This window comes from Pteropus alecto, unplaced genomic scaffold, assembly GCF_000325575.1.
Source record: "Pteropus alecto unplaced genomic scaffold, ASM32557v1 scaffold63, whole genome shotgun sequence".
NCBI classification, from domain to species: domain Eukaryota; kingdom Metazoa; phylum Chordata; class Mammalia; order Chiroptera; family Pteropodidae; genus Pteropus; species Pteropus alecto.
In genome coordinates, this window is record NW_006434897.1 from 4,461,580 (window position 1) to 4,487,659 (window position 26,080).

Below are 26,080 nucleotides of genomic sequence, written 5' to 3' on the forward strand. Positions count from 1 at the left end.
ACACCGTAATTGTAGGTATTTCTCTTAGAGCAATCAATATGTAAAACGTTGTTGTTAGGAAAATTATAATAAAAACAATGATATAATACAGAAATTATGAAATTTTATTTTAGAGAAATGTGTGTATATTTGTCCCTATAAGCTTTCAGCCCAGTGACATTCTTTAAAGGAATATATTCATTCTGTGTATCTAAAGACTAAGTTTGAATCATATACGTGATGGCAGATGTTCGATTTTTTTTTTTTTTTTGGTCTCACATTTCAAAATGACCTTAAAAAATTTGAGGGTTTTTTTTTTTTTTTTTCCAATCACACTGTTTTTCTTCATAGTGGTGTTTTGGTCATCCCATTCAAACGTGAAGGCTAATAATATCCCATGCACCAAGAGAATTTAAAAGAAAAGTATGACCGATACATGGACTCCCTCCAGGCTGGCTTGAGCCAAGTACTGGAGGCAGGGGGTTGGGCCTTTATAGTGGTTAGAGGGTGGAGCTGGAAAAAGTTCCCATTTACTTGGTCTGGAAATTTGTAAGACTTAAATTTCCTATGGATGTCAGAAAGGAAGTGCAGGATGGGCTTTCTGAATTAGCCTGTCCACATGTGGAGCCAAAGGGGAAAGAAAGAGAGGGCAAAGCTTAAAGAGAAATCAGCAGCCAAGAGAAAGCAGCAGCCAAACATCACAAACGAGGTCAGACTCTTTATTACAATGGGAATGTTCTAGCAATAAAATTCTTTATTATGTTCAAGTAACCACTGAATGCCTGTGTTAAGAGCATGATATATGTACTTTACAAAGCCTGTGCGCTGCCGCAAGGAGACAACAAAGTAAAAGAATGAATGTCTATCATTTAATTATTTATATTTTAATTAGGGGGATAAAACAAAGGAGTTACAAAGCAGTTAACATAAGTACTATACATGTCCAGTAAAATGGGAGGTTGTAGTTTCCAGAGCACTCTTGTGTTAAAGCTTTATAATTTATTTTATAAATGGCAAAATAGGTGCCTCCACATTTCTTTTTTCAAAAGTTAGAGGTTAATTCTCAAATATTTATTTCTCCCATGTATTATCTATATGGATTTTTAGTTTCAATTTTATAGATTATTTTTGAGAAGATTGATAATTTTAAAAATATTGAGTCTTTCCACCCATGGATACGGTATATATTTATAGTCTACTTTTTAGAGCCCTGAGATTATTTTCAAGAAAATTAATAATTTTTAAAATATTGAGCCTTTCAATCCATGGACAGTCTACTTTTTATAGTCCTCGATAAAAGTTTATAGTGTTCTTCATACATTTTTTTTGTATATATTCCCAAACTTTTATAGGACTTTAATGTATCTCTATCATGAATTGTTTTGTCATGTTATATTTTTAAGCGAGTTATTGTAGGTACATAAGGAAATTATTGATGTTTGATATATTTTGTGACTGAACTGATCAACTTTGGATATTTGACTCCTGATTCTTACTCCTCTCTTTGTAGTTTACGCCCTTGTGTTTTTCAAGCAGACATTGATGCTATCCTCAAATAAAAATATCACTTAATGTTAATACTTTATGTATTTTTAAAACTTCAAAAATCTTTTTGGGGACAACTGAGAGCATGACTTTCCATGTGCACTCTAGAGCCCTGTGTACTCTGGAGGTGGCTAGCTTCCCTCCCTCTAAGTGAAGGTGCCAGGTTATCTCGACCTCAGAGACATAGAAATGAGGATTTTACTTCTACAGGAGAGCTGCAGCCAATACTGAGCTGGCCTGGAGCCGACCTGCAGAGCCCTGCCACACAGGACATATTATTTTACAGCTCTCCACGGGTGGCGTTCTTCAACTATTCCTCTTGATTTTGATGTCAGTTCACCACTGACATATGGCTCTCCAGCTCTTGATAGAGGGGACCCCAAGCAGTGGTGTTAGGGGCACACCTACAAGGCAGAGGCCTGACCTGGGGTCTGTACAGAAGGGTCTGTAGGTAGATTTGCAGTTTGGGCTATCAACAGAAGATACAGTGGCCAGTGAGGCTAAAAACTTGTGAATTATGGAACAAATGTAAATATGACAACATGCAAAAACAAATTTCAGAGATTCTTTTAACATTTTATTGACTAAAGAAGAAGAATGTGTTGCCATGGATATCATCGAACCTCTGTACATGCAACTACTTGAGAAGATTAATATTATTGGGGAAGTGATTTTAAAATGTAAACCGAACACATAAAATCATTTGACAAAAGTCTCTACACACAGCTCATTTGCTACCCACAGGAAGTTATCCCAACTCATGACATGGCTGTCAATGAAATCTTTTGTGACAGTAAACCTGACTTCAGTCTTAGAACATCAGATTCAAGTAGGACCATTCAATGTGTTGAAGACTAAGAGTATGAGAAACCTGAATCCAGAAGACATTGACCAGCTCATTACACACATTAAAGTATTGCTATTTTTACCCCATGGTGCCATAGTGATCAGGATGATTTCAGAGATGCATGGAGCCTTCTTTCAATGCCAGGTGTGCACTCACACAGCCATGGTGGAAATGAACCATGGCCAAATCGTTGAGCCCTGCATGTGTGAATGCTGCCACACCACCCACAGCATGATGCTGAACCACGACTACTCCATGTTCTCTGATAAGAAGATGATCAAACTTTGAGTCTCTTAAAAATGTGCCTGTGAGGTAGATGCCTCACACTGTCATCCTTTTTGCTCACAATAATCTTGTTGACAAGGTTCAGCTTGGAACAGAGTGAACTTTGCAAGCATCTATCGAGCTGTTTTTATTGAGTCAATCCAAGGGTGAGTAATGAGAAGTCTGTCTACAGAATTCACATTGATGTCATTATTGGAAAATGGATGCAAAACATTTGCATGAAGAAGCAGATAAAGAAGCAGAACAGAAACTTTTTTTTTTATTCAGAGAAGTGTGTGGAATTGCTTAAGAAACTTTCCAGAAAACCAGACATTTATGAGAGACTTGCTTCAGCCTGGGCTCCAAACTTGTAAGAACGCAAAAATTTAAAAAAGGAAATCTTGCTTCAACTTTTCCAAGAAACAAGGAAGGATTTTAGTTACACAGGAAAGAGCAAACTGAGATCAGTATCCTGCTGTGTGGTGATCCTGGGACCAGCAAGTCCCAGCATCTCCAGTGTATGTACAATCTGGTTCCCTGGGACTAGTACACATCTGGGAAGGACTCCAGTGCAGTCGACCCAAGAGTACATGGAGATTATGCAGAGAAAGATCGCCAGATGAGGCACCTGGTCCTGCAGACCAGTGCCCTTGTCCTGGGTGATAGTGGTATCCACTGTATTTTAAGTTTGAGAGGATGAAATTATAAGGTCAGTACTACATGAAGTCATGAAACAGCTAACTCTATCGCAAAGGCTGAGATTGTTAGCTCAATGGATGCACCTATGTCTTGGCAGCAGTAAATCCTATTGAAACTCAGTGGAATCCAAAAAAAAAAACCTACCATTGAAAATACCCAGCTATCTCACATGTTATTATAAAAGTTTGATTTGACCTTCCTCATGCTAGACCCTCAGGATGAAGACTATGACAGGCGTCTGGTTCACCACCTCGTGATTCTACTACCAAGGCAAAGAGTGAGTAGAGGAGTTCACGTACATGGCAGTGCTGAAGGCTGAGCCAGGAAACCAGCCAGGCTCTCACAGAAGTTTATGTAAACATGAGGAAGATCTGAGGTAGCTGAGAGATGGTTTTGGCACTCACTTGACAGCTGGAATTGTTAATTGACTTAACAGAAGCCCATGCTAAAATATGATTTTTAAACAACATTAAAGCTATTGATGTTGGAAAGGCAGATCACTTCCACCGAGAGGCTCTACAGCAGCCTGCTACTGACTCCTGAGCTGGCATCGTGGACATATCTATTCTTACTACAGGAATGAGTGCTGTCTCTCCTAAATGGAAAGAAGATTAGATGAAGCTTTAAAAAAACTTATTTCATCTAAGAGTAAAACACCAGCTCTAAAATACTTACAACTTTTGAAGATATTTAGGGAGAATCTGACATAGCAATTACCAAAGATATGTTTGAAGAAGCACTGTGTGCTTCGGTTGATGATGACTTTTTGACAGTCACTGGAAAAACTGTTCACTTACTCTGAAGCTCTCGTGAACAATGCCGTGTGTTTCTGCTAATTTGCACTTGCATATTGCACTTGTTTTCATATATGTTTGACATATAGGTCAATTAACCACTTTTATTGCCATCAATGGAAGAAAATTTTTAGATTATTATTTCGATCCATAAAAATGTCTAACCTAGGTTCAATTTTCTTAGTAAAGTGTTTAACTTTTTTTCACATTTTACGTAAAAATACTGTATCAATTTACAAATATGCAATAGAGATAATTTTCTTAAATTGCCTCTATTTTATTTATTTATTTTTTTGGCACCAAGACTTTTAATCTGTATGTATGTATAGATAACAGGGCATCAGTCATTCTAATAGCAATCGTACATATGCTTGGGGTTTTGTAATGTGAGGTAAAACATCGCTAGAGCCTTTAGTGCTGTTACAACACTCAAATGTAATCCCTTCTAGAAGCTTGTTCACATGGCTACTATAAAATCAGAAATAAGTAAGAGGAAATGATCAGGTTCTAGGTTAACTTCTGCCACTTTATCCTAGTATGTAAAACTTTTTTCCTAAGTAGATGATAAAGAAAATTTACAAGTAATAAAATAAAAACTTTTCTTGGCTGAGTGCTTTAGCTTCTTCTTCCGAACTTGTATAATTTCGTGATAAACAGCATCTTGACTTAATAAAAATGCCACAGGTGTTTTACTATTAAGTATATTAAAGGTATCATTTGAAAAGAGATCTTTTTTTTAATTGTGTAAAGGATATATCCTATTTTGGTTTTACTCTATTTTGTACTTTTAAAAATTATTAGCAACCCATATAATTTTAGAGTAGTGAGGAAAAATAAATTTAATCTTACTTATTTCCTCCGATTTTAAGGCAGAGAAAACTGAGCCTCAGAAAAATTAAATGACTTTTTAAGGGTTGGTCACACAGCAAATTAGTTTTAAATATCAAGTTTTCTGGCTTCCAATTCTGTGTTCTGTGCACCATACTGTTTACCCTTTTTATTGTTCATGGCAGAATTGTCAAAATCATTTGCTAAAAAAAACACACACACAAGAAATCAGGGGTATAAATACCAGTTTAATATTATGTAAAACATACCTTAGTCTTAATATGGCTTTTTCAAATGCTCTGAAGTTGGAGTGTACATTGAGGAGGCTGCAAGAAGACTGTTTCAAAGACACAGACTACATTTTTAAAACCTCTTGTGTCCGAAACTTTATTTGCACACATATGCATTTTTTTTTTTCGGTTTATTATGAGAAGCTACATCTAATTGTAATATGTATTTTGGTAAGGAGTTTTCATATTGTAAAACTTAAATTCAGTGATGTTACTTACATACCCTGTAACAAGGATTTAAGCTTTTTTAACTAAATAAGTAAAACAAAAAACAGCTGAACTGCTCTGGAAGAGAGTAGGGGAAGGTCTCCATTGTTGCCACCACAATTTGAAAACCATTTTCCTGGAACATTTAGAAATCAGTTTAATCCATGCAGATCTACTGACTTTCTTACAGATTGTAAAAAAGTATTATACCCAGGCGACATGGGCAGCCTATTTTTATTTACAGACTTGTTCTGCGATTGAACGGCAATCATTTTCTATTTTTCTTGCTGTTAATATTTAAATGGTTTCCAAGAGTACACTTCATTCATTTATGTATTCAATACTCTTTCAGCAGATATTTGTCAAATGCTTAGACTGTGGAATGTATTAGTCAAACATTTGTATAATTACCCAGAAAGGAATTTAGAGCCTAGTAATGAATATTGGCGAAGTACACAAAAAGCTATACTCTAAAGTGAGAGATAACAGAATGCCTCAAATATGATAAAAATAGAATCTCGTCGAATTTTAGGAAAGGACGTAGCTCAGTGTGTCGTGGTACACACTCAGATCCCTGCTTCATGGTGGGAGTGCTCCTTTTCCGAAGGGCACACAGCTGGGCCTCTGTCTAGTAGCTGCCCTGGCAGAAGGGAAGTTGTTCCACTTCTTTTCTGGAAGAGCATGCACCAATGACCGGTCATTGCAGAACTAGAAAGGTCTGAGTCCCTGGCCTCCCTCTGGGTTAAGTCTGAAGAGTTATTGCAACTGCAGACTAGCCCAGGGGATCACCTGAGCTGCCAATGGATTTGTATATCAGTTTCACCTCTCCCTGTGTCCAGTCGCTCTTCTCTCACTCCCCCGCAGGTACTTTTCTCAGGAGTACTTCAAGTAACCCCCCTACACACAAGCAAATCTACATTTCAGAGCTGTTTCCTGGGGAACCTGACCCAAAACAGAGAAAATAGGTTTGCATGAACTGATAGCATCTCAATGGAAACTTGAAAATTAACAGATTCAAGATATGTAAATATATGGAGAAGGGGATATTTTAGGTGGTGGGAGCACTCTAGCTGACATTTGTATTGTCATAAATCATGTGGACAATGACAAAAATTGATCAATTTACTGGAGTGCACAGAACACATGAAGAGAATAGTTTGGACTGGAAAGAGATTGAGGAAAGGAATTTATTTTCAAAGTAAAAGAAAGATTTTAAAGAATTTTTGAGCATGGGTATGACAAAATCTGAGCTGAGTTTTAGAATACATTTACATCTTTTGTTTAATATTTTTTTAAACTTAAAAAATACACTAAAAATATGTGATTACCTATAAAAGCAGTGATATTTTCTATGTATTCTACAAAAAAGCCAATCAGTATTTGCTAGCTCCTTAAATCAAGTGTTTCTTCATTGGCTTAATCAGCTAATGTCTGCTAAATCCTTTGTAATTATCATTTTCAATGCCAAATGTGAGAAACCAACATTTGTGGCAGTATTTCAAATCTTTTAGTACTAATACATTTTCTCACATTGACATAATAAATCTAAAAGAGATATCTTGATACATGTTGACATCTAAAAGAGTATTCTTTGAAATGAAAAAAAAAATATTGAAATTCTTACATGGTAATATATTAATTCAACAAATATTTATTTAACACTAGCATATTCTGTACTGTGAGATCACAGAATAAGGAAAAAAATAGAAATATCAAAAATAATTATAAGTGTGATTAGTTCTACAAAAGGGGAAATTCCAACTGCTCTGGAAATATGTTACTGAAGACCTACTTAGGCATAAGAGTGAGAGATAAGTGGGAACATTTAAGGTGAAGAGGCAATTGCCGGGAAAAGAAAGAGAGGAGTATTCCATGGGCAAAGAAGAACATTTTGTGCAGAGGAATAGAATGTTAGCAGGCTTGCAAGAAGGACAGCATGGGACAGTTAAGCATCTGAAATAGAGACAGAATAGAGCCATAGTTCCTCATTAGCTAAAAGAGGTAGGCAAGGGAAAGATCATGAAGGGTTCTGTAAACCATGTTAAAAGTTTCTAACTTCATTTGAGGGGTAAGGTTAAGTCACTTAGGTATATTAAATGAGGGGACAAAAATCATATTACTCAGTGACTTACAAGTAGATGATCCATTTTGCAGCTGCCATTAGACCAGGACATACTGGATGAGAAAATATCAATTAAGAGGCTGATGCTCCAATTTAAAGGAAGTTTAGGCAATGATGTGGGTTGTGGAGATGAATGGAAATAGATATTTTTGAGAGATACTTAGGTGATTGAAATAAGACGTTGATTTAACATGAATATGTAGGAAAGAAAAAATGGTGATTCTAGGTGTCTGACTTGGGCATAAATAACTCTAGAACATCAAGGGTGTTGTTTTTAAATTTATGTACTTGCAGAATGGAAGCATATTACTTTGCTTTTTGTATAAAGTACTAGATATCATTTAGAATTTATAAACCTGAAGGAGAGAGAGAATTTAGGAAAACATAATCTGACTTACCAGAAAAAGTATTGACTTGGGATATAAAATAGTCTTTTCACAAAATATGTGCAAATAAACTTGTTGCTAGAAGAGCTTTTAAAAAGTAGTCTATGCTCTTGTAATAATCCTCTTATGGACTAATCAGTGTACACTCCAACTTCAGGGCATTTAAATCATAAAGTGGGAAAATGGTATAAGTTTAATTTAATATAACATACATTTCAACATACATTTTTTGAGCAATCCATAATGATAAACATACATTATGTTGGACAGTTTACAATTGTCTAGAGGAAAATGTATGAGGCACAAGGTGAAGGTTTTAGCTCTGGTTTCTCAAGTAACTAGTTGTCTCAGCTTCAGTTTCTTTTTCTCTAAGACGTAGATCGCATGATCAATATGCCAGTAACCTCATATTTATTTTTCAATTTGTTTCTAGTATCTTTTATGAATGAATATTTGAAAATATACGTATATATATAAATGCACAGGTATATATCTATATATGCACATATATTCACTTATAAATGTTATATGGCAACTGAAATTTTCCTAAACACAGAAATTAAGTTTTTTTTTGTTTTTAATTTTTGGTTGTTTTTTTTTATTTCTTGTATCTTAGTATTTATCTACCCATTATATTTCTTTTCTGGATAGATTTGTAGTATTTTCCTTCTGGCAAAGATTTTTCTCTCTGATCTTATGAAACATCAGAGCATTTGGACATGCCACTGAAACTGGCATTTCTCAGTGTATTCAGTGCCTTACTGGGCTCATGTTTATTTAACAGAGTGCCCTTGGTTACCAAGCATGTCTACACTGGCAAACCAGTTTCACTGGGTATTTTAAAAAAGGTTTGTTCTGGCAGCAATATTTGCTGTCAATTTAAAGGACATTTAGAAGTTATTTGTATGTTATTCATACTGTTAATATCTCATTAGCTTATTTTGTTTGGAATCAGCTATATCAACAAGAAATAAAAAACACAACTGTGCATGCACAAAGACAACTTCTTTACAACTGGCCAGCACACATTTTTACCAAGGTTCTGTTTTTAAGGTTGATCTAAGGATAAATGTAAAAAAAAGAAAAAAAGAAAAAAAGCTCAAATGCATGGGAATATTCTTTGGCAATCAAAAATCAGATAGGTTAAGCTAGGGTCAGATAACAAGGGGCTTCAGTTAAAGAGTTTATTTGTCTGAAGTACTGATCTCTCAAAGATCCCTTACATCTTCATGAGGGAATGTTTTACTGATTACAAAAGCTAACAACTCATTAAGAATATAATATAAAGAAGATAAATTACAAAGTCAAAAAGGTGAGCAAGGTGAGCAGAGGCCACAATAAACTAAATGCAGGTCCTCTGATTTATAGTTTTATACTGTGTGTAATGTAAGTGTAAGTTGCTCAGTGCTAAATACAAGCTAGGGAGAAAGACATTAGCTCAGAGTGGCAATATTAGTATTAACTGGGAATAAGAATATAATGCCAGACAATCTAGTGTTCAAACGTTTAAAATTTACCAGAGCATAGCATTTTTTTTGCAATGAAACAATCATATTGATATGCAATATCTTCCTTCTTTTTCCTCAAATAAAGCACTACAACAGAGATTCAAGAATCTTTTATAATTAGGGGTTATTACTGAGGTAGATATGTGATTGAGGACAAGATAGGCTCTTATAAAAAGGTTACTGAATACTAGTGGTTTAAACTTCTATGTAGTAACATAAGCTATATTTGTCGGTCAAACTCCTACAGTATTTACCATTTGGGAATATTAATAATAAGATCTACTGTACTTAACCCCAATCTTTAAATTTTTAAGTGATAATTGAATTATTTGAAATATTAGTACTAAGTGAACAAATAGGATCAAACTGACTTCCAAGAATTGGATAATTTATCCCTATCAAAGATAGGGACAATCAAGAGGCACAAAGGAGAGAGAATATGGGACAGTCTTCATGCCTCCCCAAGTCCTTTCTTCTCAAATTGGACATGCACATTCTCTCTCCAAGGAAAGTATTATAGGTTTTCCTCACATAACAGGGAACATTTCCATTGCAAACTATCTCCATTTTTTACTCTAGAAAGTGAAAAGCTTCAGGACATTTTCCAGGAAGCCATGAGCCATTAATCCATAGATCCTGAGTTTATTGACTACAAAAAATTGTTTAGCGTGGGTCATCCTGCTAAGGGCTTTTCTAAATAAGAACTCTTCTTTGTATTAAGTATTACTAGTGTCTTTAATTGGACTTCCAGTTGACAAGGACATAAGGCACATTTATCTCCTATCTTTTTTATTCTCCTCCTTGACTGTCCAACCTCATACACCAGTAAAAGAAGTGAATAGATCCTAAACCAGCTTCTTTAACTCTTCTCTCCCCAATACTAATCAATGAAATTTGAATCAAAATTTGCAAAAACATTTTCCAAAACTATGTAAATATTCATGAAATTGTGTTGAAATTTTACTACCTCAATAACCATTAGTTGAAAAAAATCAGTAGCATGCCTTACAATTTCTAGCAGAACTAGAAATTCTCCAAAATCCTGTAGGTAATGATGATGATGACAATGATAGTAATTAAAGTCTCACAATTTGTCAGACATTCTTTTATATTCTTTATATATGATATAAGAGTCAAAATAATCTTCTGGGGTAGTTACTATTATTTTATAATAATGCTATTTAACAGATGTAGACATTGGGGCATAGAGAAATTAAATGACTTAGCCAGGTTTATACAGCTAGTAGATTTCATTGCCATTGATCAAATCCAGAAAATCTGACCCCCAAATCCAAAAAATGCTGACCCCAAAAACTGCTAAATCATTTGTAAGAAGAGCATAGAAATATCAAATTCAACATATCGTTTATTAATAAAACTGGATAACAAAAGAGAAGCTGGCTTATTAGGAAATAATTGTCGAGGATCAGTTTTGTTGATTATAACTTATAAAAATGAAATAGATTTAATATGGAAAGTAATGAGTAAGCAGTGGTTTTATTGAATGCCTGTTTTGAACTTAGTGTCACGCAATGGGCTAAATGACACTAGCTAAATGCAATGGGAGATATAGCACACAGCATAATACTGGCTGAAAAAGACTAAAAATTGAGTTAGAGGTTATGAAAAATGAGATAGACATACTCCTTGACTTATGGTAAGGTTATGTCCTGATAAACCCATTGTAAATTGAAAATATTGTTAGTTGAAAATGAATTTAATACACCTAACATACCATCCGTCATAGCTTAGCCTAGCCTACCTTAAACATGCTCAGAACGCAATATCCAAAAACCACTGGCAGCACAGTACCCTGTGAAATATTGGTTGTTTACCCTTGTGATCGTGGGGCTGATTGGGAGCTGTGCTCACTGCCGCTGCTCAGCATCACAAGAGAGTATTATACCACGTATCACTAGCCCAGGGGGAAAAAAATCAAAATTCAAAATTCGAAGTACAGTTTCAACTGAATTCACCATTATAAAGTTGAAAAATCATTAAGTCAAACCATCATAAGTCAGGGACTGTTTGTATATTTAAGTATATCATAGAGGTGGTACTTAAAGCAATTTACAAACTAAGATGACTGTCCAAATAAATGTGAATATCAGGCCAAAATTCAAAGTTAAAAATACCGTGGTATAGAAGTGACTCAAAATATGATTTTTATTTGTAAAATCCTAAATAATGTGAAGGCTGGTAAACTAAACTGAGAAAAGAATGGTAAACAAAAAAGAGAGAAGTACGACCTATATTACCATCTGTTGGGGAAATGAACATCTGTCGTGTTGAATGAGAGACGAAGCTTGGAAATTCCCAATGAATCTCAACAGCCAACACTGCTGTTTAAGAGCAAAAGCAGATTTAAAGCCTAATTTAGCTTTCCTTTTTTATTTATAAAAGATATTTAAAGAAAGAGGAAAAATAAACCTCTAATAAGTTAGAAACTATGGCTTTTTGGAATCCCGTATATAATTTTAGATCAAATTCAAATGGCGTGCTGGAGAAAGAATATTGTCAAAACTTGTCTCTAGAGTAGATTTTATACTCTCCAGAAACATCTTGTTTTCTGACTGATGGATCCATGCATGTTAGAAGGGAGGGTGGCAAAAGTCCTAGCCTAGAATTTGATCTCAGCTCTAACATGGTGTCAGTTTGTGTAATCATTTGACACTTTGGGTCTAAATTTTCTCATCTGTAAAGTGCATGAAATTGGATTAAGTGATTCTCAAGGTTACTTTTCACTGCTCTCCTATTTATGCTGTGTAGTTATTAAAAAATAGCCTTTTAATAATTGCATGTTTGAAATAATTACTTTATAGATGGAAATAGTGTTCTGTTCCTAGAACTTTCTTTTATGCATTACTATTATTATTATTATTTTACTTCAGAAATCTTATGTCAGTATCTTTTCTTTCTTTTAGGGTGGAGTTAGTGGGTTGACTGGAGAGCTGGAATTTGGAGAAAATGGAGGCAATCCCAATGTCCATTTTGAAATTCTTGGAACCAACTATGGAGAAGAGCTTGGCCGAGGTGTTCGAAAAGTAAGACCTGAAATACTGATAAATAATTCCTGTAGTAACTGTGGTTTTGTTTGATTGTCTTCATACTATGTGATCACAATATACATTAAAGTGTCTATTGTAATTTGAAAGAGACGGAAAGAGGAAAATTAAGTATTTAAATGACCTTAAGTACTTACCAGAAGTACTAATCAATATATTCTGTGTATGCCTTAGAATAATTTAAAGAAAGAAAGGTAGTCTGATGGTTACCTAGGGAACTAGCATAATCTTTCATTCATTATAATAATAATTTTTATAAAGTAGTGAATTTAATATTTATACAATGCAGAGCTGCTTTGGTTTTTAACTTGAAATACGCACAAAATCAGAACAAGAGCTTAGAAACTTAATATATTAAGAGGGAAAGTCTACCATAAAATGTGACATTACAGTGTTTCAACTTCTATGTGTGTTATGCATAAGTAGAAAATGGTTTTTGCAGGAAATGAGCTCTTGTTATATACTACAGATTGCATGTAAGAAGAAGCTGAGTGCAATAAAAGATGTTCCAGGAAATACGGCGACAGTAACTTTCTCTAGGAGAAATATATAACCCCCTGGAGAAATGGCTTTCCTATAATTTGAATTTGCCATTTTCATATATTTTTGGCAGGTAAAAACCTAAGGTAATTGAATGTACATACAGAGTTCATAACTATATATTTCTAACTATATAAAGTTGCTGCATCAAGAGTAAGAAGTTCTTCAGTAGGTGTTTCTTCCCAGTGTAGGATGCAGAGAAACAGACAAAACAAAGTTAGGAGTTACTTTAATCAACAGTACAAACTACTCAGTAAATTTACTACAGAGGAGTTAAAACTATCTTAATGTCTTTTTAATTATTGTTTTATAGTGAAGCATAGCAAAAACAGAAAACTTCAGAAAACTCAAAGATAGTTTAGTGAATTATTTTGAAGACAATAGCCTCTACCACGATCAAGAAATAAAACATAGCAAGCATTCAGAACACCCCCGTAGACTTCTCCCTGTTTATATCCCTGACCTTCATTCTGAGAAGTACAACTATTAGTCTGAATTTTATAATTATCTCTTTTCAGTTTTAAATATAACTTTATCACCTGTAGCACACTCTTAAATAATATAATTGAGTTTTGCCAATATTTTATGTTGTCTCAATATAACATATATTCTTTTTTTTGCTTCTTTGTTCAATATTCTGTGTGTATTATTCATTCTTGTTACATGTAGTAGTAATTTATTCATTTATTTTGCTGTTATGTCTTCTATTATATGAATTGTACAATCTTCTGTGGTCTGTTTCCATTTTTAGGATATAAACAAAACTGTTATGAATATTCTTGGACATATATCTAGGCCATATACTTTTATATTTGTGCATGTATCTGTACGTTTTGTATCCAGAAGTAGAATTGCTCAATATAAGAAAAGATACTTGAACTTTACTAGGTAACCTTAAAGCCGTTTTCATAGAGATTTACCAATTTACATACCATGAGCAGGGCAATGAGTTCTTATTGCCCTATGTTTTCATCAAATCTTGTTTTTGTCAGACTTAAATTTTTATTAAGTTATTGGTTATATAGTGATATACCCTAATGGTTTAAGTTTTCATGTCTCTGATTATAAAAAGATTCTAGTGTCTTTTACTATGTTGTTCTGCTGTCTTCAGATTTATTTTTGAGTTAATTTACTGTTTGAGTCTTTTGGCTATTTTCTATTGGGTTGTCTTTTGTTTTTATCATTGATTCTAGGAGTTATTTATATATTTTGAATAGTAGTATTTTTTATTTAATTACATTGTAAATAGTGTCCTCTCTGTGTATTTTATTTTCATGTCATTCATAGTACCTTTAAATCTAGTAGAACTGTGAACTTTCTTCCTTATGATTATTGGTATTTAGTCTTATTCAAGAAATCATTTCTTACTGCCAGAGTCATAAAGATATTATGTTCAATTATGCTCCAAAGGCTTTATAATTCTACCTGTTACATTGAAGCCTTTTGCCTCCTGGAAAAAAGTTTTTTTTAATACATAGAGAGAAAGAGAATACAATTTTAATCTTCAATATAGTATCTTGCTTATTTGTTTTTATTGAGATTTAATTTTAATACAATAAAATGCACAAATTTTAAGTCTACAAAGGCTGTTGGTGATTGTATTCCCCAATGTGACTACAACTCAGATCAAGTTATAGAATATTTACATCATGCAGAAAGTCTCATGGCAGACTATGGGTGATTTTTGAAAAAGGCAAGACACAGTAGGAAATTTAGTAAACTGGACTAAGAGCAAGAGACCTCAATTTGGGTTCTTTCTGTTTTGTCTTGTTTTGTTGTTTTGTTTATTTTTAAATTCCTGTTAGATATTGATACCAGGGTTATGTTGACCTGATAAAATACACTGCAAATGTTTTCTTCTTTTTTTATTCTCTATGAGTTATATAAAATTGAAAGAATTTTTTCTTTGAATGTTTTATAGATCACCCTGTTGAAGCAGCTGAGCCTAGAATTTTCTTTGTGGAGATTTTTAAAAAATAAAATACTGATATTATTTTTTTATGATAAATAAAAAATTAAAGGCATATTTTCTAATTCTTGTCAACTCAAGAAGTTTTATTTTATGATCTTTAAAGTTTTTTTCTATTCGTATTGGCATAAAATTGCTAATAATATCTTATTGTTTTAAATATCCAAAATATTTTGAGATCTGAACTTATTTCCATTTCTGAATAGTTTTCTTGGTAAAGAACACTTTTAAATTATTTTTATAAAGGGTTCTAATAATGCTTTCTTCCCTAATAAATATCTTGTCTGCTATGAATGGAGCTAAAACAACTTCCTTTCTGTTATTATTTGGATGGATGGTATTTCTTTTTACTGTCTTTTACTTTAAACTTTTCTATATTCTTTTGTTCACACACATAATTCTTATAAAAGTGTATAATTGATTATTTGTTGCCAACTTGATTACTTATGCTCCCGAACTAGAACATTTCACATACTTGTGTGAAATGCATTTATTAACACATTTGTCTACCATCTTATACATTCTACTGTTTTGTACATTCTATTTGCATTGCCTATTCTAAGTTCCTTTTCTCTCCTTTTTTGCCTTCTTTTATTTTTTACTATTATCTCCTCTCTTCTACTAATTTACAAGTTATATATTCTATTTCTATATATTTAATTGTTCCTCTAGAATTTATAGCATGCATACTTAATTTATCAGTCTAAAGTTAATCAGTATCTTTACTTTCCTAGAAGATAATCTGCTTAGAATATTTTAAATCCATTTACTAAGTGTATCTACCTCTTAAATTATAGGTTATTATTTTCATGTTTTTAATGTTATCTTTTAATTCAAAAAAAATTACCACTACTGTTTTGTACAATACATATTTATTTATATCTACCCACATATTTTCTACTTTCCTTACTTCTTTTACTTCCTAAATTTGTATCTAGAATTGGTTTTCTTCTGCCTGAACGATAGCTTTTAAAATTTTCCTTGTTGATAGTTTTCTTGTGGCCAGATTTCAGTTTTTGTTTATTTGAACATGTCTTTTTTTCATCTTATGTCTTTAAATATGTTTTCCTTAGACATAAAATTTTTAATTACTAGTTTTATTTTTTTTGCACATTGACTATATCAGTGCACTATATCAATTCGGCTTCAGTATTGGAATTGAGAACTTGGCTGTCCAACTGTCCATTTTTTCACCAGTCATCTATGCTTTTTTCTCAGACTGATTTTTAAGATTCGTCTTTGTTTTTATATTCCTGCATTTTCAGTAGAGTGTCTAAGTGTGAATTTTACTCAAATATGCATAAGTATGGCAGGTTTATGATGGCAAAAACGTTGATTAGTCAAAATAGGACTTACGGTGACTGAGCAAGTAATGCCGAGCATCTGGTGGTAGGCTAAATTTCTGAGTCTGGCAGTCTCTAGGTTATCAAAGATTACTATTAATTCATGGAGAATTTCAAAATTAGTCTTGGGCCCAATTCTCTGCCTTTAGTTTTATTTATTTAGTAATAAGAAATTAGCTACCTTTATCTAGAATCAGGTGGAAATAAAATAATTAAGAACATAGAGTTATAAAATAAATTTACTGTAAATGTAATTGGATATTCAGAAAATAAAAATATCCATGGCTTTATAACAGAAAGCAATATATTTCTTTGGAGTTTTTGTTAATTACTTGCTGGGTGATATTAGAAACCATTTTTTGACCTCATAATTATAAAATCAGGGTTAGTATGTAACATTCCCATTTTGAAAATAAAGACTTCTGTACACAATAAAGTATACATGCAGAAATAATTTTATTTGCAGATAGGACCTATACCAATACAAACAAAAGTTTTTATGTAAGTATTAGTCGATTCCTTATAAAACTCTCTTGTCTTTTCTTTTTACTCTCAATGATTGTGCCCAAGTTTACGTATAATCATTTTGAACCATGTTTCTTCTTTCTTCCAATATATTTTGTGTAAACTATCCCATATAATATTATTATTAATTTTCCTGAAGCCTTACGATCCTAATACTTACCTATTTTACAAAAACACTTAGTTCCATTAGGTATATATTCACAAGGATGATAATCACAGTCTTCATATAGTAGTAGAAGCTAAGAAAAGAAAGTTTCAAGACTTAGAAGGGGATCAGCCATATAGCAGAAAAGCAGTATTGGTGGAAACTAAAGAGAGTCTATTGAATTTAAAAATTCAAGTTTCATTAGTAAGTAAGGAGAGGCAGTATAGTAAATCAGCCTGTTTAAATTCTTGTGTTATTTAAAAACAAATTTAATTACATGTTACTAAGCTCATAGGTAGATACAACCTAAATGAGTTAGTAATGTGATACATTCAAAACTGTGCCTGGTGTATCAAAAGATGTTGCAATTAATTGTCATTTATAAGAAAAATCTCAGTTGAGTGGTAATGCCATATGCTTAAATAGCTACAAGTTGAAAAGTAAAAAGGAAAGTGATATGTAGAAGTAAGCGTAAATACCATATTATCCTGTTTGGCTATGAGAGTGGCCATTAAATGGTTTCTTGAAATTGAGGGGGAGAACTTTTAGAATGCGAAAGACCTGAGTATATTTGATGCTCACAGACTGAGCCAGTAGAGAGGAAGAGAAAAAAGATAAATGAAAGAAATGTGATTATTTAGAGGTCCAAGAGAAAGAAGACTGGATCTGGAGTTAATGGAGTAATTAATCTTAGGCACTGGAGGAAATAATTTTCCAAAGTGATGCGGGACGAAATAAAGAAAGAATGGTGTAAAGGCAAGCAAGTCTTCTAGTATAGTGTCAAGAAATTGTTAAGGGAATTGTTAAATATATTATCTTGGAGATATTGGAGTGAGATTATCTGCTAAGAGAGAATGTGTAGCACAAAACATTAGAGGTTATGAGGTTGGAGGTTAAAGACAGTGAATAAGTTTTGAAATAGCTACTGTGGCAAACAGGAGAGAGCTAATTGGGGAACATGGGAGAATTGCCAGGTAAGGCTGTTGGCTCATATGAGGTTAGAAATCAAATATTCATTGTAGCACTAATCTACATGGTTAGTCCAGCGGCATTCAGCAGATAAAATAAATTTGAATTAATGTAGGGTTAGGATTTCATCAGACTGTTTTAGTTTAGTTTTGTTATTTTTAATAGCTGTAGAGTGAGGCAGTGAGGGTAAGAATATTGACAGGAGAATGGCTGAAGTGACAAAGCATGAAATCTAACTTGGACATGTATGGTGATAGAGACAGGAGTCTCAACAACAGGGAGAAAGTAAGGCCCAAGAGAATCAAGCCCTTAGTAAGTCAAAAGTGCCTGTATATTAAGTGAGAGACTTTTAGAGCCAGAAAGTTGTGTTTGAGATGAGAGACATCTAAATTCATGATTCAAATGGTAAATAAAGTCCACACACTCAAAAATCAGGTTGTGAGAATATCAGAATTGGACCTAATTTAGCCTTTTAAGATCAGTGTAGTTCCAAGATCAAGGTAGTTTCTTCACTCTGCTCTGAATTCAAATTCCTCAATGTGTTACCTATGCCATTCAGTTGACAATGAAGCATACACTTCAAATTATGTCTGCTCTATTCTCATGTATTATTGAAGAACTCCTGTATTTGTTTATGCTTCTATATTCCAATATATATGTGTATTCTATATATGCAGTAGATTGAAACACTGCAGTGCACTGACATTATATAGATGGTCGTGTAAAAGGGACAGTAAAGATTTACTTTATAACACCTTTTGCATTGTTGACGCTCAAAATTTTTCATTCTGTTTTAAAAATTTGTAAGCATTCTTAATTTTTAAATATTTTTTGTTTTATAACTCAGATGTTTTTCTCTCAAACTGAAATTTTAATTAATTACTGGATTTATAAAACTCTAAATCTAGCTCTCAAGTAATTTTAAGAATACTATGAATTAGTTTATGGATTGCCAGTTCCACTTATAAATGGAGAAGTTCCTTCATTTGGGCATTAACACACAGATAATGTCTTCAAGGATACTTCTCAAGGAAAAGCATTAACAAAGTATCCAAAATTAAGGTTCTACTCCCAGTATCTCCATGTCTCAAAAAGAATGAATGGCTGTCCAATCGATGAACTGTCAAGTTGTCAGTGTTTATACTGCTGCCAATGGCTAAGTGTATACAATGCCTGCAGCCTTATCACCTCTAGCAGGGATACTGTCAGCTCTCATAAGCTAAGTAGGGTTGTGTCTGCTTAGAATTTGACTGTGAGATTGACCAAGTTCCAAATTTTGGACTAGTCCTGGCACTCTTGGCATTGTATGAGAAGAAGTTTCATTTATCTGAGTTTGGCAAGAATGAGGAAAGGATTATTTCATTTTCACTGATGCTGATCAAAATAAGAGCTTTCTTACTTTGATATTGTTTACATGTTCTTTTACTTTGAAGTAAGGTGGTATTTCATTCAGTTTCTGTGTTCAAGATGTTAAACACTGTGTATCTGTGAAGATAAATTTAGGTGAAACTCAAAGGCAAATTTCAAAATTATCAAGCTTTTCTATATCTTTAAATTTTCTCCAAAAATACGGTTATTTGTGTTTCTCTTCATCACAGTACAAAATTACCAAGAAGAAAAATAATTTAATAACATCTTATCCAATCACCTAAAACTATAGAAGATACAAAAAGTTAGTATTAAATATTTAATTTAAATGATCAACTTTTGTTTTTTCTTAGAAGAGGAAATTTACTTTTTTTTTTTTTTTTTGCTTATGAGTCTAAAGTGTTTACTTTCTTTTGTTTGGTTTTTGCCAATGCCACTCACTTATTATCGTAAAGACTGAGTTCTAGCATTAAAATTTAATACTCTAAACATAATGTCTTCTAACTTTATCACAATCAGGAAAATAAAGCCAGGAAAAATTGATTAAAACTAGTTTCACAACACATCTTGATTGCATAGTAATGCTTAGTATCTTCATAAAATTGTTTTCTCATGTAAGCTAATGAAATAAAATGGTGCAGCAGAGATATTCTAGCTCCTAGATATAATTGTTTTTTGGATAGGTTTAGAATTTTTACTCAAGTTCTCCAACATTAAATTCACAAATATAAAATCTATAAACTTTGCATTCTTGGGAAAATCTAATGTACTGTTTTTGCAAAAGGTATTATATGGATTGTCATTTGTCAATTTTTTATGAACTGAAATATTTTACTGCCTTGTAATTAGAAAGAGGAAATAACAGCCTTGCTTCAAATGGCCAACTTGAAGATTAAATATTTTACTGGTATTCTTCAACGTTGTACTTCTGTTTTGATTCTGTAATGTCTAAAATAGCATTTGCTTTTCATTTTACCCTTCTTTATGTTTCCTTATGATACTTTTTGCAAACTAAAATAATATGCATACCTATAATTATAAATAAAATCCTCACATATTAAATTTATTTGTTTCTAGTCTGTCTTCCCCATTACAGTGTAACTCCATGAGACAAGAATATTTGTTCCTTGCTATGTACCCCAATGTATGGCATATCATAGATGCTCATTAAATATTTATGAATGAACTAATGAATACATTTGCATACTGACATAAGGATCTTTAATATTCTCCACATATACAAATGTAACAGCTATGTTTTTTTCTTTATTCAAGTGAGAGAATAATAAGCATATGTACATAAATTAATTGTTGACATGCCACTTTAGAAAGTGAACATGTGATCACACCCTTTTCATCATTATATCATCATGCCTAGCAGAGTTAGCCACTTGGTCACCAAAAGTTCAATCAATTATTTCAGCGGTCATTAAATAAGATTATGTATAATTTCTTTGCAAAGATTCATAGATGATAGGGAAATATTAGATTGATTATTCCAAGAAAATAGTTAGATTGATTATTCTAAGAAAACTAGACGTTCAAACTCATTAGGAATTATTGGTATTTGTAGTCCAAGATTATTTTCGAACAACAAGGCTACATTTAATATGTTTTAATGGGGGAAAAGTGCATAACCTTCACTGTCAGACACACCTGGGTTGAAATTCTGACTGTCACTTACTGCCCGTGTGATTTTAAATCCACTAAATCCAGTGAGTCTCAATTTCTTTATCTGAAAAATGTGAATAATAATACCTATCTATGAAGGTTGTTTCAAGATTTAAGTGAAATTATGTTTGTAAGTTACATAATGAAGGATGATTAAAGTAATGCCAATTTGCAAATGGATAGTAATCTATGTCATCTTGTGCTTTGCTAACACAAGAAATGCAAAGTCTAGTTCCTCTTCTCACAAGAAATCGCTGTATAAGATTAAGAGTAATTTCATTTAAGGTGTGATTGGGACAGCATACATGACAATCACAGTAATAGCATGCAACATTAATATTTCTGTTTTGTTTAATGTCTTTTCTGACAGTAAAATTCTACAGGTCTCTTAATCAAGATTTGAGAGCATCTACAATTTGATGGGAAACTAATAGCAGAGGATCTAGTCGTCAACATAGCCTGTATTAACTCAATCTTTGTAATTAAGCCCATTATTAGAAAAGCTTCCATTTTTACTTACTGTCGTATTTCCAACAATGAATTTGGAAGGTTTATATAATGAACAACATCTAGAAAATGCTGTGAATTGACAACATGTTGTGAAAACAACAGCTTTTTTTTCTTCTAATCTCCTTTATATATAATATACAATTAAAATAAATTTAGCTCCATCAATTTTTATTTTGGTCACCAAGAAAATACTTCGTACCACAAAGTCATGTGACATTGAATCTAATACTTTATAAAATATCCACAAAATTATTGACCCTGATAGGTAGGAGAACTCTGCCCTTTTGAAAAGTACATCCCATGGACTGTATTATTTCTGCTTCAAAGGGAGCTCATCTACTATTACTATGTAGAAAAAATGATAGCCATATTCAGTGATGTTTAAAGTCACTGAGGTTTCTGCAAGAGCTAGCTGTTGCTTGGATTGAGGTGACCTCTGAGGGAGTCCTGCTTCAGGCAGTCAGCATTCACTGCCTCTTAAAGAGAATAGCAAATTATCTCTTCTGGTGGTTGAAATGATGCTGATTTATACAGCTTGGGGCAAAGATGCCTGATAGACTACAATTCCAGTTAGGTTTTGGCAAAAATAGAATCAACAACTTTTCTGAAAGGACTATAAAATCCAGATTGTTTGGTTGATATGGATTATTTTACCATTTTTTGAAAGGGCTTATTGTGAGGAAAGTAGCTGCTATTGGCACACGAACTCTTAGGAAATGCTTAGGACACGTATGTATTCATAAAGAGACCCAGAGAGTCTGTGATCCATCTCTAGTCCACAAGCTGAGGACTGACTTGGTTAAGAGTTCAAGACTATACCTGATACACAGGAGCCAAGGTTCAGTTTCCTTCCCGATGGACTTGACATTATCCACAGTGGGACACACTGGAATCTGCCTCACCCTACTCCTGACAAATGCACACACACCAGCACCAAAAACTCCAGTCAAGCTCAAATTCACTTACACAGTATGGAGGTACTTACCATCCACATAACAACCTCATTTGTCGTTTCAGGCACAAATTGGTGATTAATGTTTAGGACCCACTACCAGAGTAATAATCATTAAAGCAATCTAAATTAGAATACATAGAATTGAGAAACATTTGCTCATGTATGTACTTCTTTGGCAAGGTCTCATTGTTGTGATTGAACTTTAAGTGGCAGATAAAGGTTTATTTCAAAGAGGTTGCATGAATGGGCAGATAGCAGCAGGCAGGGGTTACACAGTAAGTCATTTGTCCATGAATGTTGGAAATTCACAACAGACTGATTTGTTATAAAGTGATGTTCATGATAGGTAGGTTCAGTTGAACCATAATTCCAGGGATTTATCATTGGACTTCAAATAATCTGCTTACTATCACCTCTGAATTTCTCTGTAGTGTGTTAAAATATTTGATTACATGATAGATGGTTACAGAGATGGGGAGCATGGTATAGGGAATGCAGTTAGCATTAATATGTTGTCCAGGTGGAGGGTCAGGGGATGGAGGGAGCAAATGGGGGGATTGTCTTATGAATTATACAGATGTCTAACTCATGTACTGTATACTGGAAACTAATTAAAATAAATAAATAAATTTAGAAAAAAATATTTGATTACATATCCCTCTTATTCTCCCAGGCTTGTCTTGATGCCTTCAAGAAATTATATGTTTTCCTTCAATAGGAACTGGGTTTTATGCAATGATTTTAAAAACTTAAATAGTCTGGGCACATAATCTCACCAAATTTGCTAATAGAACTTTCACAACTCATTCGTTTGGGAGCCCTTCATTTACATTAATGAACATTATGTTCATATACGTGATGAATCATTTAAATTGTAATCATGGCTTTTGAGACTGCTGGTTGCATTGCCTTTTTTCTGTCTATTTTCCCCCAGTAATTTTATTTTCTTTTGTGACCAGGACACCTGACACACTAAAGCCATTCAGACACTATTAAGACTTTAGTCCCAATTAAGCTGTTCCATTTCCCAGTGACTAGAAAATGAAGGGATTGGTATTTGTTCATTTGTTTTGAATAGAAACTATGTTATTAAGAAACTTTTTTTGAGACTTTGGGAGAGTTTGAATGTGTAAACTATTGCCCCTTTTTAAATTTCTGCTATTAATTTAGACACTGCTTCCTCCAAGCTTTCCTTCTTGACAAAAAGGTGATATGTTGCAATAACAACAAGTAATACAATTTGTTTCATTTCCATGGAGCAGAAGCAATTGTTTGTATGCTAAAAACAATGTATTGACTGTGCTAAAGACAGAAATTTTCTGTTTGGCAACTGATCTTCATCCCCTAACAGCATGGAGACTACTAGCATATGGTTGTGACAACATGTTTCTCCTTATACTCTTAGTTTCAGGGCAGGATATTCAAATGTACAATGTTTTTACAGAGACTTTAAACCAAACCAACTATTCATGTAAACATGTCAATATTTATCTGATTTCAAATATTTCTGAAAGTTTAGATTTGTTCCCTTTAATTATGTCTTTCTTTGAAAATGTGCACAACTCTATGATCTTGCACACAATAAGAATTTATTTCTAACTGCGAAACATGAAAAAAAGGTATCTTCTCCAAATTAGTTCTATATTTAAATGTTTTATATTTAAAAATTTCTTTTGTAGCTCTTTAGATTGGGAATCTTAAGACTGGAGATTATAGGCTATTGATATTGTTAGTTTCTCCTTTATGTTTTCCTGTTTTTTCCAGATTTCTGCAAAATGAATATAATACTATTATGATCAGAAAAAAAGGAAGGTTAGTTCGAAAAGTTAATTTTTAAAGATGTTCCTTTTATCTAGAGGAGAGAAACTATTTCTGAAAGTTTATTAGAAGTACATAAGTAATTTAGACTTTGAGAATAAAAGTTTGTTTTTATTGCAATTTGAAATAGGATCTGCTCTCTAGACGAAGCATTCTATGATTCTAAAATTTCAATACCATCTTGCATTCATAAAACATTCTGAAGTGCTGTTTTTTTAAACGGCAAAACAATTCTTGTTATTTATTTCCAGATACTATCTATGACACTAAAATACAAAATTACTTGAAGCAGGACTATACCATGTTGAATTAATTTGTAACCTTATTTATTAAACATTTCAATTTGATTAAAATAAAAATATCTAAAGTAATTTTACACTATGGTAATTTTACATATGATAATAAACCTCAAAATTCTTACCACAACTAAAATTATTTTAATGTATGGACTATATTTTCAGAATATTTCTTTTGGTGAAGGCTTGAAGGTAAGAACTCTGAAAAAGAATCCCTGAGGATTATATATTTATTTGTTCTAACTTTAAAAAGTTCCTGTAAAATTTAGGTTACTTAGATTTTATGAATGAATAATTAATGTAAAATAATTTATAGTTAACTTTATATAATCAATGAGATCTTATTAAAATATAAATATTTGCTTTGTTTCTTTTATATCCTGAGATTAATTAGTACTCGTGCTGAATCCCAGTTGTTTACCAATCATTAAAAAAGTATACAAATGAAGAAATAATAAAGAAAGATTTTTAAAAACTAACAAATATAACCCATATTTTGTTCTTACTTTGGTCTGCAGTTTCCATAGACACTTAAATCATAAAATATATAATCTCAAATTTTGTCATATTTGAAAGAATCCTCATGGACAGTTTTTCAAAATGTTGGTTAAATATTTTTATTAGAAAATGAATCCTTACTATTTAGATGCATAGTATTATTATTATTAATTTGTATGTTCATACAACTTAGATGTTACTGATATTCCCTGAGTTATACTATTTCTTCTGCTTACCTCCGCTTCTGATTGAGACTACAAATACTGTTTTGAGGCACTATTTTTTTTTCTTTAAATTGTCAGTATTTCCAACAGGGCCTTAAATGTCTTTCTAGTCAATTCTAGTCAATAGTGGATTTAATAACCAATCTGTTGAAGTTATGTAGAAAGCTAAGTTTGTATGGAGTTCTTTCCAATATAGAAAATAAATGTTTGGAAATAGATATGTGCTTTTAGTAATTAGAAGCACTTTTATTAATTACAATAATTCAGGTGCAGTAAGGGGCTTTTACATTTATGGACAGTGAAATTTGATTTTAAAATATTATGTAAATACACTTTATTAGTGTTATTAAATTCCATAATAACAGTAAAATAGCATTTCTGGATTTTTTTTAATAATCAACGGTTAGAAATGAAACTCACTAAAATAAGTCCAAAAATATCTTAAATTAATATAGGTTATGCCTTGAAATGTTTAATTAATAAAATGAATGCATCTACCTGAATGTCATCACTCTGAGAAAGTCACTTGATGCTCGTAAGGAGAAAAGTACTTATCTACTGAAAATGTTTTCAAGCAGTTCTTAAGCAGAAGCGATGGAAAGTTTTATTACCCTGGAGTACCTGAATAAAAGTGGTTTTCATGGGTTTAAATGGAAATGTATTGAAACGCTTTGCTTGAGAATTTTTTTTTTTTTGATTCATTCAAGTGTGATAT

At 32.6% G+C, this 26,080-nt stretch overlaps 1 protein-coding gene and 1 pseudogene across 2 annotated transcripts in view; both read left to right on the forward strand.

The window, feature by feature from the left end:
- The window catches only part of GRID2 (glutamate ionotropic receptor delta type subunit 2), a 1,244,993-nt gene that overhangs the window by 767,115 nt on the left and 451,798 nt on the right, over positions 1-26,080 (forward strand). For both annotated transcript variants that reach the window (XM_006910734.1, XM_006910735.1), the window contains one exon: positions 12,394-12,513. In XM_006910734.1, the coding sequence (XP_006910796.1) occupies positions 12,394-12,513 (120 nt within the window). The remainder of the gene's footprint in view (positions 1-12,393; positions 12,514-26,080) is intronic.
- Positions 1,620-4,136, forward strand: LOC107195588 (annotated as a pseudogene).